Source organism: Hibiscus syriacus, unplaced genomic scaffold (genome assembly GCF_006381635.1).
Source record: "Hibiscus syriacus cultivar Baekdansim isolate YM2019G1 unplaced genomic scaffold, ASM638163v2 tig00110954_pilon, whole genome shotgun sequence".
Classification (NCBI taxonomy): Eukaryota; Viridiplantae; Streptophyta; class Magnoliopsida; order Malvales; family Malvaceae; genus Hibiscus; species Hibiscus syriacus.
The window spans coordinates 1,028,745-1,047,488 of NW_024062931.1; the positions used below are offsets into that span (position 1 = coordinate 1,028,745).

At 35.7% G+C, this 18,744-nt stretch overlaps 1 protein-coding gene and 2 pseudogenes across 1 annotated transcript; all 3 read left to right on the forward strand.

Annotated features, from left to right (window-relative positions):
- The first annotated feature begins 3,321 nt into the window (after positions 1-3,321).
- LOC120148233 lies at positions 3,322-11,685 on the forward strand (annotated as a pseudogene).
- Positions 11,686-13,278: 1,593 nt separating this feature from the next.
- On the forward strand, positions 13,279-16,395 carry LOC120148234 (leucine-rich repeat protein 1-like). The gene is made up of 6 exons (XM_039161401.1): positions 13,279-13,659; positions 14,563-14,634; positions 14,789-14,932; positions 15,439-15,510; positions 15,622-15,693; positions 16,073-16,395. Exons 1-6 carry the CDS (start codon positions 13,451-13,453, stop codon positions 16,143-16,145), a joined length of 642 nt encoding a protein of 213 aa, XP_039017332.1. The 5' UTR covers positions 13,279-13,450; the 3' UTR covers positions 16,146-16,395.
- A 1,095-nt stretch (positions 16,396-17,490) lies between these two features.
- LOC120148154 lies at positions 17,491-18,544 on the forward strand (annotated as a pseudogene).
- The last annotated feature ends 200 nt before the right edge of the window (positions 18,545-18,744 follow it).

Below are 18,744 nucleotides of genomic sequence, written 5' to 3' on the forward strand. Positions count from 1 at the left end.
TTCCCATGCTATGAATTAAGACACCTTAACCATTCTTTATCGGATCATTGTCCTTTGTTACTAGAAACAGTTGTTCATGGTGGTATGATTTGTAGGTGGTATTTCAGGTTCGAGGCTTCTTGGTTGTTGTAAAACTCTTGTGAGGAGGAAGTGCAACAGTTATGGAATGAGTCTACTGGTTGTTTGCCGAAAAGGCTCAATTTTGTGATTCATGGTCTTGATGAGTGGTTCAAAGAGATATGTAAAAAGAGGCGTTTCACTGCTAGTGTTCTTAAGAAGAAATTGAAGGCTTTGGTTGAATTACAAAAAACAGACGAGGTATTGGGTGAAATAATAGACATAAAGTTGCAACTTAATCTCGAGTTGGACAACTCCGAATTGTATTAGGAACAACATGCCAGGGCAAATTAGCTAAGGTTTAATGATAACAACACTGCTTTCTTTCATCGTTTTGCCTCCAATAGACGATGCAAAAATAAAATAATAGCCCTAAAAATGGATGATGGTTTAATTGTTGATACCGAGGTGAGAATAGGAGATGTTGCTAGAGATTATTTCTTGCCTTTATTCACATCCAATGTAAGGCCATTGGATGATAGAATTATGAATGACATAGCCACTAACATTACATTTGACATGAATACTGAGTTGTTTCAACCTTTTACAATTGAAAAAGTTTCGCAAGCGATGAAATCGATGAGCCTACTTAAGGCGGCGGGTGAGGATGAACTTGGTGTGTTGATGATAGTCTAATCTTTGGCATGGCAGTGACAACTGTGGTCGTTCAAATCAAAGAGATTCTTCGTGTATATGGAGAATGTTTAGGTCAGGCAATCAATTTTGATAAGTCGAGTCTCTTTTTTAGCTCAAATGTAATTGCAGAAAATAGAGAGGATGTTCGATGTATAATGGGAGTCTCGATTACTTTGAACCCAGAAAAATATATGGGGTTATCGACCATAGTGGGCAAAAATAAAAAAAAAACGGCCTTTGCTTATCTTTGGGACAGATTTTAGAGTAGAGTTAGGGGGTAGTGCATTCGAGTCCTTTCACATGGAGGTAAAGAAGTGTTTATTAAGTCTGTTCTTCAGGCAATCCCTTTGTATGCCATGTCGTATTTCTTGTTGCCGAAAGGTTTGTGTATAGAACTAGAAGGAATCATGGCTTGGTTCTGGTGGCAAAAATTCGTTGGAAAATACAGAATACATTGGTGTCAATGGAAATATTTATGTCAACTTAAGGAGAATGACAGACTTGGGTTTCGAGATCTATCAAAATTTAATATCGCCTACCTACAAAACAAGGTTGACAGTTGTTTCAAAACACATCATCGCTGGTTGCAAGACTATTGAAGGCAAAATATTTCTCGGTAGGTAATTTTTTATCCTCTCACATTGGCTCGCCTCCTTCATACATTTGGAGGAGTATTTGGAGCACGAAGGGCTGCTTAAGAAAGACTTACGTTGGAAGGTGGGATCGGGGAGGAGGATCTCTATCTGGAATGATTTTTGGCTCCCTCTGATTCAGCTAAGATTTGTTGAATCATCAAGGGACGATGCATTATAAAATGTTTCAGATTTAATTGATGATAGCAATATGAAATGAAAGCAGCAACTTAGTAGAGAAATTTTTAACGATGTGAAAGCGCAGCTAATACTGAACATTCCACTATCTGTTTATAGTCAATATATAAAAAAATTAAGGTGGAGAAAAATCAGGGATTTTTAGTGTTCATAATGCGTACATGTTGTTATTGGAGGAGGAGAGTGTGTCGCCGACAACGAAAGTCGTGTTTAAACACATTTGGGCTAGTTTTTGTCAAAGTAATATCAAATTACAGGTATGACGATTCGTTCTTAACTACATCTCATCTTTACAATGTTTGTACGAAAAGCTAGTTGTTAATGATCCCATTTTGTCCGCAATGCAATACATATGCCGAGAATGGACTATATATTGTACATGATTGTGTTCTAGCGCAATTAGTATGGTCTGATTTATAGTATTCGTGGTCTGGTCTTAATTTAGCAGATGATTTTATAGCCTGGTTGGATTGTTTATTTTCGAAATATTCAGTCAATAAACAAGTTGAGATTCTTGTAGCCATTTGGGTTTTATGGTAAGCGAGAAATTTACAGTATCATCAAGGCAATATACTCAAGAAGAAGGATGTGCTTACCTTTGTTAAGACCCAGTGCAATGATTTTGAGAATGCAAATAGAATTGTTTATGGCCTGCAACAACCTATCTTGGTTCTGGTGGAAAACTCCAACAGTCAAAATTAATTTCGATGCTTGGTTTATACATGGCCAACAACATGCATGGACAACAACTGTTATTAAAGATGATTGTGGGTTTATTTTATGAGCAAATAGAATATGGGTGCAATGAATTACCTCTGTTTTCTTGGTATAAGCCACCGTTGCTCTCCACACGATCTTGTTTGCTGTTGATTTGGGTTTTGTGGACTTCATAGTCGAAGGTGATTCTAAATCAATCATTGATAAATTACGATCACCGGAGCCTGATCTTTTGGAAATTAGTGCTATAGCGGATGAGATAAAAGGCCATGCAACTTGTCTTCACTCGTGCTCTTTCCATTTCACACATCGCAGTGGGAATACGACGGCGCATGCGTTGGCAGTGGAGACATCGTTGGGAAGGAGAGACCTATTCTGGGTAGAGGAAGCTCCAAGCTGTGTCGAAGTTACTGTATCGGAGGACCATCGTTGGTTGGATCCCCCTTAGCGACAGACTCTCGTGGCTGGGTTAGGTGCTTGAAGGCTCGAGTCTTTTATTTGGTTCCTTGCAGTTGAGTGTATCACCGTTTTTTCTACTTCTTCAGCAATGATTTGAAGTGCCAATCGTTTTTTCCTTTAGTTATTGAGTTTTAGTTTTTCTTTTGGCTTTGTTTTTGCTCGTCAACTGTTTTGCTTTTGTTTGTTAGTATGTTGAACTTATTCTGAGTGTTTGACACGTCCTTTACATGCAATAAGATTGACAATTCCTGTTTAAAAAAATTGTTAGACCATAATTAAATATTTTTATTTAAAAATGTTTTGAAATATGATTTAAAATATTTTATTTCGGTTAATATTACACATTATAAAAATCAGTTTTTATTTTTTTTAAAAAATATTACTTACACTAAAATATTAAATTCAGTAACAACTAATTAATTATATATTATTAAAATTAGAGCCATTTTTAATATATACAAGGTTTTAATTATGACAAACAAATTCAGCCCAAATTTAAAAGCTTTTTAATCTAGGGTTTTTGATGTGAGTCACCTTTCCAAACCATGTTGTTTTGTTTTCCACTCCTATTTTATTCTCTCTGAATTTAACAATCATTAGGCTGTGTTTTAATAGTAAAAATTAGCCTAACAATAGTTCTTTCTCTATTGATACCATGAAGGAAGCAAAACCAAGTAGACAGTGCCTTCCATGGCCTTTTAAGTTTAACCCTTCTCATTAGTTTTGCAAATTTGCTTGGTTTCTGTCTGCAATTGTCGATCTTTCCCAAACTCCTCAAAATCCACTTTTACACCTTGATATTGAATGAAAACACTTTCATTTGTTAATAATAGAGTTCTTTTTTCATGTTTGGGTTATCACGAATTGAATTGATTTACTGACTTTTCGTTCTCATTTTTTGGTTGTGGTTGTTTTGATTTGTTGGTTTTGGTGTCTGGTTGCTGGTGGGTGGTGGTGGTAGAGGTTATTATGGTTATGGCTGATAATGAGGCTGGGGATGGTCAGAACAAGGTAAAGTCACCATGGAAGACTGCCGTAATTGACGGGGAGAAAGTGGCTGATGCTACTGTAATGGGTACCCAATCTTGGCCTGATCTTAGTAATACCCAACAAACACCTGAAAATCCTCAGGTTGCTGCTGAAGAGTATGCTCCAGCAGTTCCACACCCATCAATAGAGCAGGTTAGTCGTTGCTCGTTTGGTTATGGGTTTTTCTTTAATTGGTGATTGGTCACTTTTATGAGTGTAAGATTTGGATGAATTTGATAATATCTTTAGATGTAATTTGAGTTTGTTTTTGTGAGCTAAGTGTGGCATGTAGAACTATAAGTTGTAAATGTGGTTTAGCTAAAAATCAGGATTTAAATACCGGTCCACAACGGCAATAGTGCCAGCTAAATAGCAGTAGTGGTGCGGTCCGAAATCGTTATTGTATCACCGTAATTGTGCCCACTATGTTCTCAATTGCAATAATTTTACTATTCTTTTGATTTGAATCAGTTTATCTCCCAATCCACCAGTAGGGCAAGTCAGACGTTGCATATTATGGTTATGGGTATATCTTTAACTGGTGATCAATCACTTTTTTGAGTGTAAAATTTTGATAAATTTGAAAATCCGGAGGTGTGATTTGTGTTTTTTTAACCAAGTGTGACATGTGGGCCTATTAGCTGTAATGTGGTTCCTCTAAAAACATTTCAAATGGAAAACTTGAAAGACCAGGTTTCTGGCCTTCTTTAACTTATAAGTTTGCTTGAATATCAGTTTATCTCTAAGCAATGTCTTTATTTTCCTGAATAATATGTTGAGAGAACTGATATTCAAGGCATTGCTTAATGTTCAGCAACCTAGTCTTTGATTTTATTCCCGTTTGAAACTTTTGGAGAGGGAAGCTGTATTGACTAATGAGTGCCACCCCATTTATGACCCTCCTCTTCTTAGACATGTTAAAACGATGATTGTAGGAGTTTAATTTCAGGTGGAGGTTTTTAATGAACCTTTATGGAATATAATGTCTCTGTGATGAAGTCCCCGCATCAGTTAGCCATCTCTTTTGGAGAGGTGTGATTTGTGTTTTTTTAACCAAGTGTGACATGTGGGCCTATTAGCTGTAATGTGGTTCCTCTAAAACACATTTCAAATGGAAAACTTGAAAGACCAGGTTTCTGGCCTTCTTTAACTTATAAGTTTGCTTGAATATCAGTTTATCTCTAAGCAATGTCTTTATTTTCCTGAATAATATGTTGAGAGAACTGACATTCAAGGCATTGCTTAATGTTCAGCAACCTGGTCTTTGATTTTATGCCTGATTAAAACTTTTGGAGAGGGAAGCTGTATTTACTAATGAGTATATCACCACCCCATTTATGACCCTCCTCTTCTTAGACATGTTAAAACGATGATTGTAGGAGTTTAATTTCAGGTGGATGTTTTTAATGAACCTTTATGGAATATAATGTCTCTGTGATGAAGTCCCCGCATCAGTTAGCCATATCTGACTCTTTGTCAGTCTGCTTGTCGGTGTTTAATTCTTCTTGCATTCGCTGTTACTTTTATGCGTGATTCTGTTGTAGGTCATCGTATTATGTGAGTCATGGTGTGATTAGTTGTTGCTGATATATTTTTTTAGTATTAAGAAGAGAAGCTTTATTCTTGCCTCGGTGTATCTTAATTTTATTTATTTCTTTTTACTTTTTTGTGTCTTTTAGAGAGGAGCTGGGCAACCGAAACCTAATGGATCTGGAAACAACAATTCTTCATATAAGCATTCATCAGCACGTCATCACAATTCAGACTCTAAACGCAACCCTAATGCTGGACCTCGTTTTCCCATACCTTTACCTTACTATCAACAACCGGTGCCAGCTGTTTTCCATCCTATGGTACCTCCACCACACATTGCAGTTCCTGGACCTGGATATGCTTACCACCCTGTCCCTGGATCTTTTCCTGGTGTTGAGCCTCAGTTAGTAAAATCCGGATCTGAGACAACAATGCCAGCCTTTGGTTCTCCAGCTCAAGGTCTTGATGCCAGCAGAAAAATGCAGCTTCCTCCTCGAGAGATCCCAATGCTCATCCTGCCAACTTCTCTAATAGAAGACCCAACATGCAAGAACCTGGTGGCCATTTTAATCCAGGCTGGAATCATCAACGGGCCTTTAATCCTAGAGAACCCATTCCCATGCAGCCGGGCGGTGGACCAAGATCTTTCGCTAGACCTCCATTCTTTGGTCCGGCTCCAGGGTTCATGATTGGTCCTGGTTACCCTGGTAATAACTCAATACCCATGCCTTCATTTAAAACACTACAATGTGTTTTATTACTTGTTATTTGTTAAACTTCATTGCTACTTATATCTGCCTGCAAGGTAAGGCCTGCATTTCAGTCTCTTTGGTTATGCTGCCTTTTGTTCTTTTTTGAGCTCTTGCTTTATATTGTGCCTTACGTAGAGTAAAGCCTTTTTAATTACAACTTCCAGGAGCTGTATGCTATGTGCCTATTGCTCTTCCAGGCTCTATAAGGGGACCCCATCCTCCACGCTTTGTTCCGTACCCTATAAATCCAGAGACTAATATTCTCCCTCCAGAGATGGTAACTTTGAGAGTTAATATAGTGAAACAGATTGAGTATTATTTCAGGTGAGGAAGGCCTCTTTGCCTCTTAGTTATTCATTTAATATATGTTCTTTTTCTGTATTCTTTTGTAGCTGGGTACCACATGTCTAGAATTGTTTCTAAATTCTTCCACTTGCATGTTTATCAATGCCGTTATCAATTTTGGTAGTTGCTCTTAAGTCTGATTGTGTACACATACTATTTATGGGGCCTTTGAAGGGCTAAAGTTCTTGTAAAAAAACAGATGTTGTGGTATCCATTTTAGAAAAATTTCAACTTACGACCTCATATCAATTATCTTTTATATGTCATTGGAATTTTGGGCATAGAAATCATATTCTTAGATATCTACCATTAGTTTCTTTCACTGTGTAATTGGTCCAAGTTGAGAGGCCAAAATTATGAACTTTGATTTTTTTTTCCGTTGATGTCTCCCATAAATTTAAGCTTATTTGCAGTGATATATAATGTGCATATGTTTCTATTACTTGTTTACTCCTTTATTTTATATTTTTGCAGTGATGAGAATCTTCAACATGATCATTACCTAATTTCCTTGATGGATGATCAAGGATGGGTTCCAATCTCCACAATTGCAGACTTCAAAAGGGTATGTTAACTCACTACTGTGTGGCTTTTATGGTATAGATTGTATGCTACTTCTGTTTTTGTGTTGTTGGAGTTTTCTGTCTTAGTCATGGTTGTTATTTTATTAACTAATTGTATTAGATTTTCTAACAATTTTTCTCTTCTCTTTTCTTCCTAGCCTAAGAATTGTTAGTTTAATGCTTTTGAGTAGTTTTCACTTTCTGAGTCACAGGTTAAGCGAATGAGTACAGACGTACAATTTATCATGGACGCGCTTCAGAGTTCTAGTACTGTAGAAGCACAGGTTAGAATTTTATTTTCTGGGTTTCTTTTTTTTTTTAATTTTGAATTTTTTACTAATGTTCTTATCAAATTTTTTTTACTAATGCATACTAGTTAGAATCTGGTCACATGTTTGATTTTGAGCTCTGAATCGATATAATTTTATCTTCTCCACATGGTTTAGCTTTAATATACCTTAAGGTTTAAACTGATTGTGGTGTTAGTGTTGGTATTTATACCTTAAGGTTTAAAGTGTGCGTTATCTCATGTGTTCCAAGTGAATTTTAGGGGGCAAACTTGTGTTGACAATCTGTGATTGTTGTGTGGGTACATTGGCAAGTGGTACTGCTTTTTGATGCTATTCTCCGCCTCAATGGCCTTATATCTACTTGGTAATTGATATATAGGGCGACAAGATACGGAGACGTGATGAATGGTCCAAATGGATCCCGACTAGTTCAACAACAACAGTGTCATCTGAAGCTCAGGCTGCCCAGTACCAACCGAAAGAGAATACTGATTCCTGCGGAAATGGTAGTGTGAATGAAGATAGTTCAAGGAACACATGCGAAGAAAATGTTAAATCAACTGAGGGAAATCCTGCAGAAGTAATGTATAACATTAACAGAAAACATGCAGCTGTGCAAGTGCAATTAGATGGTGAGAAACAAGCATTTTATGGTGGAATCGGTAACTTGAACAGGAAATTAACTGTTGATTCCCTCATTAAATTCTCAGATGTTGATCAGTCACAAGGAATTGACCCCATAAGGTTCAATGACCACAAAACTGAAAGTGTGGAATTATTATCAGATGTAACAATACAGAATGTTTCTTACCTGTCAAATGATTTCGCACAGACATTTATGCTGGATGAAGAGCTAGAGCTTGAGCAAAAAACTTCAAAAACTCTTCCAGCATTTAACAGGTATTTTTTTGTATTTAATTGGCATATCTCCTTTATTGTTCAGCCAGGGAAATTTCTAGTTCTGTATAAAGGCATATTTCAATGCTTCTATATGCTAATCGTGGTCCCTTGAATATCTTAATGGCGTTTTTGTTTAGAACTGATGATGAAGAGGATGAGATGGTCAATGATCAAGATGTTCAAAGACTAGTGATTGTTACCCAGGTATTGTGGTACAGCTCCGTACGAATTCTTCTCTAGCCGTAGGTCCATATTATTCTATTAAATGTTTAAATATACAATTGTTGGATCACCTGAGTTTATTTTTTACTTAGCAAATTATTATTAATTTTTGATAAGATTTACTTAGCAAATTATAATAGTTGGTCTTACTATTGCAAACTTTCAATAGTAACATATTGGTTTTTTTATGTCATGAGAAATGATAAGAATGTCCGATTTAATTTTGCTATCAATGGAAATGCAATTAAAAATAATATATAGAAAAATTACCCTCCTAAATCTTTTTTTATATGCATTGAACTTTTGAAGCATATGCATGAATAATGTATGGCTTCCGTTTTGTGAAGTTGAAGCATTTTAAACTTGATTCAAGAAGGACATTGTTCTCTTAGGTGAAATTGGGATAACCTTTTTTCACATCAGCAATGATTTAGAATTTAGAGATTTTTAGAGTGGATTGGGATCTACTCCACTTAACTCCCCTCTTGCATCCCTTTCCTCCCAATTTCTTCCACATATTTTTATTCTTAATTGAGATTGGTTTGTCCTCTCTGATTGAGGTTATGTCTGTAAGCATGTCTTTGTTTGGTAATATCTTACTTATATTAAATGGTAAAATGGGTTCATTCCATCTTGATGGAACATATTACATATCCTTTCTTTTGATGTGCAGAATACTAGGACAGCTGAAGGATCAAAAGCTGGTGCAAAGGACTCAAAGTCCATATCCAGTGAGCTTGCTGCTGTGATAAATGATGGCCTTTACTTCTATGAACAGGTCGAGGATCTAGCTTTTCTATTCATTTTAGATTTTGTTATGCTACACATTAATAAATTTCTCCTTTTGTGTTTCATTGCAAGCAGGAGCTAAAAACTAAAAGATCGAGTCGTAGAAAGAATAATTCTACTTATGAGAATAAAGACGGGAATCCAAGGTCTCCAATGGGTGCATTGGGAGTATCAAATCTTAAGACTGTTATAAATGCTTCTGGGAGCAGTACACTTGAAGAGTCTGGAGGGTCGAGTTCACGAAGGAAGCAAAATAAAGGCTTCTCCAAGCAACAATCATTCCATAAGCAGAGATTTTTCTCCAGCAATATAAAGAACCGTGGAACTAGTAACAGTTCCATTGCAATAATATCAGAAAGTCCACCAAGTAATTCAGTTGGATATTTCTTTGGTTCTACCCCTCCAGATAGTCATGGGTTAGTTCTAAATGACCATTTTGTCATTTAAATTTTCACAATTCACGACCTTAAGTTTCACTTGTAATTGCTTTCAAGTTCTAGAATATAGGCTAGTTACCACAACTTTCCTGAGCTAATGGATGTCTAAGTTTCGATTTTTACAGCCCTAGGCATCCTTCAAAGTTGAGCTGTTTGCCTCATGGGATTCTTTCCAGCAGTCCACCGGTCGGTTCCTTGCCAAAGTCATTCCCACCTTTTCAGCATCCAAGTCATCAACTATTAGAAGAAAATGGTTTTAAACAACAAAAGTAAGGAATGTTGGATTCCCCACCCCACCCCTAATATATGTATGTATTTGTGTATGCTTTCGCTGGTTTGCACTGTTCCACGTATAGCATCGCACTTTGAGATTTTTGTTGCACGAAAAAAAAAAAAACTATAGTTTGTGCTTGAGCCCCTCTTGTGCACTTGTGCTTCCACGGAGGGTGATAGAGGGAAAGAGAACTTGTGAAGAAATTGGCTAATTCAGTTCTTTTTACATTCAGGTACCTAAAGTTTCACAAGCGCTGCCTGAGTGACAGGAAGAAGTTGGGAATTGGTTGCAGTGAGGTTAACTTCATATCTGAACCTCCTTAGCTATTAAACAATTTTTACCTTGAACGAAGAACTGTTGCCATCTTCTATTGTTTAATTGGTTAACATGTCATCTTGGTTACAAAGAACTGTGTAGTTTGGTTGTTTCCATGTTTTACCTCATTATGACCATTTGTAATAGAAGAAAATTGAATCACTCTGCCTGATTTTTTTTACTGTTGGTGTTGCTTTTTTCCTCTTAGAATATATGTATAACCTAATAAACTGAATTGTATTTGTAATGCTTCATATCTGTTTGCACATGTTTCTTTCTTATTTCTCCAGATTATAAATATAACTTTCCCATTGGTTCTGCCCACAGGAAATGAATTCACTGTACAGGTTTTGGTCGTATTTCCTTAGGGACATATTTGTCCCTTCCATGTATAATGAGTTCCGTAAACTCGCTCTTGAAGATGCGGCTGCTAATTACAATTACGGGGTAGAGTGTCTTTTCAGATTTTATAGGTAACATTGATGGCTAAAAAGATGAAAAATATGTCCACTTTATTGGCTGTTCGAAGCTCATTTCTGAAGTTTTGGTTCATTTTCGCTTGTTTTCTTTTCGTACTGTTATTTTTTCAGTTACGGTTTAGAGAAGAAACATACTGATGATCTTTATAAGGATTTTGAGCAACTTACCCTTGATTTCTATCATAAGGGAAATCTTTATGGCCTCGAAAAATACTGGTAATTTTCTTTTTCCCTGAATGCTTTGTTAAAATTGTTTTATTTGTAGAATTATGTTATAACTTGGATGGGTGGAGATAAAACAATCTTTGATTCTTTTGATGAAAGAGTTTTTGTTATTTTTGCTTACAAATCTAAGGCTGCTATTTGAACTAGTATTCCCAATCCGTCTTTCTAAATTTAGAATTATCGATATATTGCAGGGCATTCCATCACTTCAGAGACCAGAAAGAACCTATAAAGAAACATCCCGAACTTGATAGGTTACTGAGCGAAGAATATCGTCGGTTGGAGGATTTTCGTGCCAAAGAGAAGCATAGTAGCACGAGAGAGGACCGTCATTAGCCGAGTGATGTCCTTGCTCCCTAGTGTCATTGCACACCAATTTTGACGATCGTCCCTGATGACCGTACCAGAGAGGTAGGAAGGATTTCACGGTCTGTAAAATTACCATTTGGTTTTCGAATGCCGAGGAAAGATGGGTTTTGTCTATTGTACATTGGAGGAGGTCTTACGTTTGGTCGCCGTTGTTGCGGCTGCCGATTCCCGAGGCTATCCATTTTTGTTTTTTGCGATGTTCATGTCGGCTTTGTGGCTCGAGGTAATATCTTACTTTTTATTTTTTTCTGGAGTGATCTGCAAGCTTGCAGAGATGCCATGGAATGCCTTTGTTTGTCTTTGATCATCAACTTCCTCCTTGACATCGTTGTACATAAGGGAAACTGAACAACTTTCAAGTTTTAAGTTGTAGAAACCTTTTGTGAAAATTGAGCAATAAGAGATTTACTTTTCAATCTTACGCCCTGATTCATTTACTTGATGTTTTCCCAGATTCAATATCTGTTTAGCGTTTACTGTGTGCCATCCACATTTTAATTATACTTTATATATAATTTTGGTTCAGAGTGATGAGATTCCAGCGAGACACGGCAATTTATCATTTCATGATGACAATTGTTTCCATTTGTTCGCAAAATGATTAAACTTCTGCACATGATAATGTCTCAAAGTTTGAATTTTTCAAACCAATTTGTCTCCAAATTTAGTCCCCATGGATCACCCCTCATTATTGATTGCTTTTGGATTAATTTTTTCTAAAACTATTCTCAATAAAGATTACTTATCAACGGTGTTGGTTTAAGTACGAATTTAGATGGTTTCTTATGTCAAGGTCCACTGATATCATTTTCCTTTTCTCTTGTGGGCTGATCATAATAAATATATAGGAAAAGAGTGGAACATATTCAAAGCTTATGCATGTTTATATTGTGGTGGGAGCTGATCAGATCCCTACAAAACAAAAGGCTTAATATGAAAATAAGTGCATAAACTATAATCAAAATTAACTTTTGGTGCTAAATAATTTTTCGCTAAAAATAGGTCTAGAGTTTTCTCCGTTACACTTTTAGGTGCATACCATTTAAAAAAACCCGTTAAGTCACATGTATCACGTCCAGATTTTTTTATTTATTTTATAAAAAATCTAGACGTGACGCGTGTCACTTAATGGTTTTTTTAAAGGTAGACACCTAAAAATGTAACGGAAAAAACTTAGACACTATTTTAACGAAAAAATTTTTAGGTACTAAAACGTTTTTTGAGACATTTTTTGGGCATTTATTTTTGTATTAAGCAAAAATAAAACATAAACAATAAATAATGTTTAGGTTGAAAAGGGTAACTTTTACCCCGTAAACCTAATTTATCACTTTCACCCTTATGATATTTTTACATCAATTTAGCTCTCAAAGTTGCTTAATTGCATCATTTTATAACCCTACCCCTAACTTAAAACCTTAAATTATAATCGATAAACCTCAAACCATGACCCTATTATCTCTAAACACTAACTTAGGGTTTATAATTTAGGGTTTTAAGATAGGAGAAGACAATAAAATGATTAATTGAACAACTTTGAGGGCTAAATTGATGCGAAAATACGATAAGGGCGAAAATGATAAATTTGGTTTATTAGAGGGACAAAGATGACCCTTAAGTCATAAAAAAAAAGATAAACTATATTTGTAGTCATCCAATTATCTTCGTGGTTTAGTTTCGGTCACTTAACTATTTTTCTTTTTCAAAATTATCATTAAATTTAAGTTTTTATTATGTTTTGATCCCACTGTTAAAGAATAAACAAAACGATTAAAGTGTTATTTTTTTAATAATGATGTAACATTATCTTACGGTGACATGTAAATATCAACATTAAGTTTTTAACAATCGATTGTCCGGAATAATAACATAAATTTAATTATGATTTTGAGAAAAAAATTTGAATGATTAAAATAAGATTATAAAAATAATTGAATAACTAAATAAATAATTTGTTTAAAAAATTATGGGCTGAATCTCCAATAAACCCAGGAAAAGCAAAGAGGACCATGTTTGTCGCTGCTATTTCCAAAGCCGATTCTACTTTAGAAATTTGATCAAAGTTGTAGAATCTTAGAAGAAAAAAAAAGTTAGCTTTTTGTTTTTCTTCTACTTTTCTCATAGCATAAAAATCTAATCCTAACAGAGCAGCTGCAACTAACATCACCCATGGCGGCACCGATCTGGGCATGGGCTTTTTCTGTAGCCATAACACTGCTTCCTTCTGTTTTGGGAAACTCTGAAGGCGATGCTCTTTACACTTTGAGAAGAAGCCTAACGGATCCCGATAACGTGCTCCAGAGCTGGGATCCCACCCTTGTTAATCCCTGTACTTGGTTCCACATCACTTGCAATCAAGATAATCGGGTCACCAGAGTGTATGCTATTTTTCTATCTCTTTCTTTTTGTTTTATTGGAAGATCTGGTATGTTTTGATTATGGGTTCATTAATTATATGTTCTTTTTTCTAAATTTTTTTTATTTGCAGAGGGCTTAGTTTTCATTGTGTGATAATACTATAAATCGTTTAAATTGGATTTTGGTTTATTGAGTTTATTGTTTATTTTTATGGGCTTTCTTTTTGGAGGGAAGAAATGGCGGCTTTAATTTTACTACGAAACTGTTTAATTACCTGAGATTGTAATTCTCTTTTCTTGGGGTGATACTTGCTTGGATTGAGAACCGGTTTGGGTTCATTTAATTGATTTCCTTTTGGTTTATTTCGCATAGTTATGGCCTTTTATGGCAATTTTTTTGGTGGGAAACAAAAGGTGGGTGAATTCACTGAAAAACTGTTGGATAATATTCGAGCTTGTGTTTTGCTTATAAACAGTTATTGAAGGAGTTCAAATCTGGTGGTGAAAAGATGGATTATCATGTTTTTGGTAATGTTGTAGTTTCTCAATAGTGTTTTAATGCTTATGTCTGTGGAGGATTCGAGTTCCGTATATAGGAATTAGTGTTTAGGCTGTTATAAACTGAATTACTTTACCATTTCTTTTACATAGTTCTGTTTGAATCTAAGAGTTACAGAATTGACTCCATTTGGAGTATTAGATCATATTTTAGTCTGTTCTTTTGTTGAAGTTCCAGGTTTTTCTAGATGTGCTTATGGTCTGCATGTTCCTTCTGGAAGAACATGTTTAATCGACATAAAAATGGTGCATTTGTGTGCATGATGGCTTTTAGTATACAATTTTAGTTGCAGTTTCCTAATTGTTAAATTTATGATTATTTTTGAGGCCAACCTCTTGTGGTTTACTTTTTTCCCCCTTTTACAGAGATTTAGGTAATTCAAACCTATCTGGACATTTGGTACCTGAGCTTGGGAGGCTTGAGCATTTGCAATATCTGTATGTTCTTCTTTTCTCTCGAACTTTTTTCTCGCTCGCCCTTAATATCTGCATTCCTGATTTCTATTGTCTTTGTATAAATGTTTACTTGTAGGATACAGCTGTTGGTTATTCAACCTTTGTTGTTTATTTTGGTCCTTTTTCTGCAATACAGGGAGCTCTACAAAAATAACATCCAAGGAACCATCCCTACTGAACTTGGTAACTTGAAGAGCCTTATTAGTTTGGACCTATATAGTAACAACATCTCCGGCACCATTCCTCCTTCGCTTGGGAAACTGAAGTCTCTGGTATTCTTGTGAGTGTTCAAGTCCAATGTTTATCACTTCATGCGGGATTAGACTATCGCAAAGATTTTAGTTCTCACAGTTGCCTTCCCTTATGAGATTGACTTGAAAAATCGATGATGGATTAGATTAATAATAGATTGTTTGGGACTTAACTAAACTATGAGCATCAGATAATGGTTTTATCTCTTTGTGTTCTAGTCTCTTTTGTGCCCCCATAATTACTCTATTCCTAGTTATCTCGTGTCACAAAACTGGAATACTAGTCATTTTTATTTTCTTGTTCGCTCATATTAGTTCATTATATCATTGTAATATACAATCACTGGTATTTGAACCTGGGGCTCAGCCCAAATGGTTTTTCATTCTCTCGTATGAGTTGGATTCCTTCAAGGCTAGAGTTCGATCCTTGGCACTTCTAAATTCTGCTTCCCCAATTTCCCCTAGGCCTTGGTGTCCTTCGTACAAATAAAAATCCAATCGCTGATCTCTCTCTCATTATTGTTCCATTTTACAGGCGACTTAATGACAACAGATTAACTGGACCTATCCCTAGGGAACTTGTTGGGGTTTCAAGCCTCAAAGTTGTGTAAGTCTTGCAATTTTTCGAATAGTTTATTTATAAAATACAAATATCTTGTACTGTTTTGCAAAGCATTAAACTTATGGTTATCAAAACATTTACCTTTTTTTCTTCTAGTGATGTCTCGAACAATGATTTGTGTGGAACAATTCCTACCAGTGGACCATTTGAACACATTCCTCTGAACAAGTAAGTTCACCCCTCTTCTTTATTTTCTTTATAAATTTTGATCAAGTTGCTGATCATGATTGTTTTCATGGAGGTTAGAGGTATCTGCATGTTTTGGTGCAATTATATATCTTCATAGCACCTTGCTTTCTTCTAGTCTTGATAGATTCTGTGGCCGTTTCCTTTTTGTAAACTATGCCTTGTTTTTGACATTATTCTCGGTCGTGCACCAATCCTCCATTCCATCTTTACACGAAGTCCTTTTAAAGCATACCCACATTAAAGCCTTTCAATTCTTGGGTTTTTTTGTTTGACTTATTTTTGTTCTCCATTTTAAGTTTCATTTCTTTTGTTTTCTCTGTATGCAAAGTCACTGATCTTATCGTTCCAAATTCTATAGCTTCGAGAAAAACCCTCGACTCGAAGGTCCGGAGTTGTTGGGGCTTGCTAGTTATGACACAAACTGCTCTTGAAGAACAAAGTGATGCTACAAAACTTGGAATTAGTTGTGTACTCACAAGATTTTAAGTGGATTATCACTGTATAATGAGGTTTGTGAAATGCAATCCCTCATCAATTATCTGTAAATCAGAATTTATTAGGATTTGTAACTGAAACTATCATGCTCTTCCTAAGATGTTCCAGACAAACTAGTATTTGATGTAATAGTGTCGACATATTTACTCCTGTTGTGCATCCTTAAAATAGTTTCCCACTTATTTGACACCCTCTTTGATGTCAGTTTAGAATTTCTCTAGATTTAAAGCATGTATCTGCCATCTCTGTTGACTCGATATGTTAGTTAGGCGAGTCTAGTTGGTTTCAATTGGGGCAATTGGTAAAGTTTTCGAGTCATTTGATTTTGTTGGTTAGATTTTTAGGCTGGGTCATCTCCTGTTAATGTCGTTTCGGTTTCTTTGGTCGGGTTATTTCTGGTTTTATGCTCCGGTCGGGTCATCTCCAGTTATTGTTGCAAACCATTTCAGGAGCCTCGACTTATGTTGTTGATCTGGTTTTCTGCTTTCCTTCTTTGCTGTCTTATTTCTGGTCTTATGTTGATGCTCTGTTTTTTCAATCTATAAACAGTAACAATGAAGTTAAAGCTCTGCTTGGCTATGAAAATGCCTTGGCTAGAAAGTTGGTAAAAACCATTCCAATTATTTATATATTCTCTAGATTTTGGCAGAAAATAGTTTTATTAAAAATAAAAAATATCCAAAATTATAATGAAGTGGAGAACAATAATGGTAAACTAGACATATCATTGAGATTTTTTTTATAATCATTAACGCAAGAAATTAGTTACTTAACATCGCACAATGATTGTACAAGGAGAAGGTTAAAAACCTAGTAAAAAAACTTGAATAAAAGATAGATATAAGCATGCCTGATCGTATAGCAAATGAACCGTGAAAGGGATTACGCTATTAAAGACTATTGAAAAATCGCAAACTAGAGATGAATTACATAAGAAAATTATCCATGAATGCAAGTTATATATTTAAATTTAATCCGAGAATTTAAAGCAGAGAAGATTACTCTGAGAGTCCGAAGATGTGGCATATAAAAGTAAAGGAACAGGAAATATCGGTGACGACCATCAACGATTAAATTGGTATCGTCTATCAATGAAAGATGAAGAAAGAATGCATTTAGGGTTTGATTTAGCATAAAACTTTGCTGCATGACATTTTAAAATTATTGCAACACGTGTATTGTTTTATGTATCATTTCAGAATTTGTATGTATTACATATGTTCATTGTCAAGTTCATTGTCCCAAAGAAAAGCAGTCGAAGAAGGGGAAAAGGGCAAAAAAATGCTTGAGCTTAGGCAAGTTCAAGGTTGGCTACTGAATTAAGTATTGGAAGCGATTAAGAACCTGGCTGGTCAATGTTGCGAAGTTGGAGTGTTGGGCGACGGGGTGGCTTTGTTGCTGAGATGGGAAGGTTTTGAGCAGTATTGTTGCGACAGGAATGTGTGGGGGAAATGATGATATCAAGGTGGATGATCGCAGCAATAGCATTACTTTCACTAGACAAGATTAGAGCTGTAAATGAGACGAGACAAATCACGAGTTATTTGAGATCGATTTGGTCAAAGCTCGATAAATACTCGATTTGAGTTCTTAACGAGTCGAAATGAGCTACTTGATACTCGACTCGAAAAGCTCGTGAGCAGCTCGAAAATATAATATATTAAGATTTTATTTTTTAAATAAATTATTAATAATCTTAACATTTATGTGTTGACTTTTTTTAAAAAAATATTTCATGTATTTAAGGTTCATGTCCGAGTTCGAGTTTGAGGCCTTAATCGAGTTAAGTTTAAGATTTTTTTTTTCATTTCGAGCTTTTACGAGCTTCAGTTCATGATTTCGAGTTTGAGTCGAGTTTGAAAAGTTTAGGCTCGCGAGTTTTCTAGTTAAGTCGAACTCCATTTCAGAGTTTTCGAGTCGAGTTGAGCTCAACAATACTCGAGCTCGACTCGGCTCGTTTACAACCCTAGACAAGATATCGGATTTTGAGATGAAGCTGATGGATATTGATAGTGAGCACCTTGGAATTCCATTGTTAGGATGTCATCGGCTGAATTTGCAAGGATCTTGCTACCATTGGTCATACTATCGCTATACGTGAAGTTTCACCACAGGAGGCGATAATCGAACCGCAAATATCGCTCTCACTCAAAATACCACCAGAAGAAGCAACAATCATAGAGATGAATGAGCCGATTTCTTCGACATCCTCATCGAGGTACAAAGGCTTATCTTCGGAATTGCCGGTTGTGGTCGAGTACAATGTAGCCGCGATGGGCTATATTAGGTTCCCAAGATTCAAGAGGATGAAGATGAGAGTAAACCAGAAGTTTAACTTGATTGTGGTGTGGATTCAGTGAAATGAGGCTTTGTTGTATGTGCCATTAATGCTTCAGAGTTCCATCGAACTTCTATCGAGTTTTAAATTGGTAGCTAGACATCGAGTAGTTTAGTATCCATGGATGCTAAGTTATAAATATTTGTTGCATATTTTTTTGCTGTTTTTTGTCTTAAGAAAAGTTACTTAACTTTAAT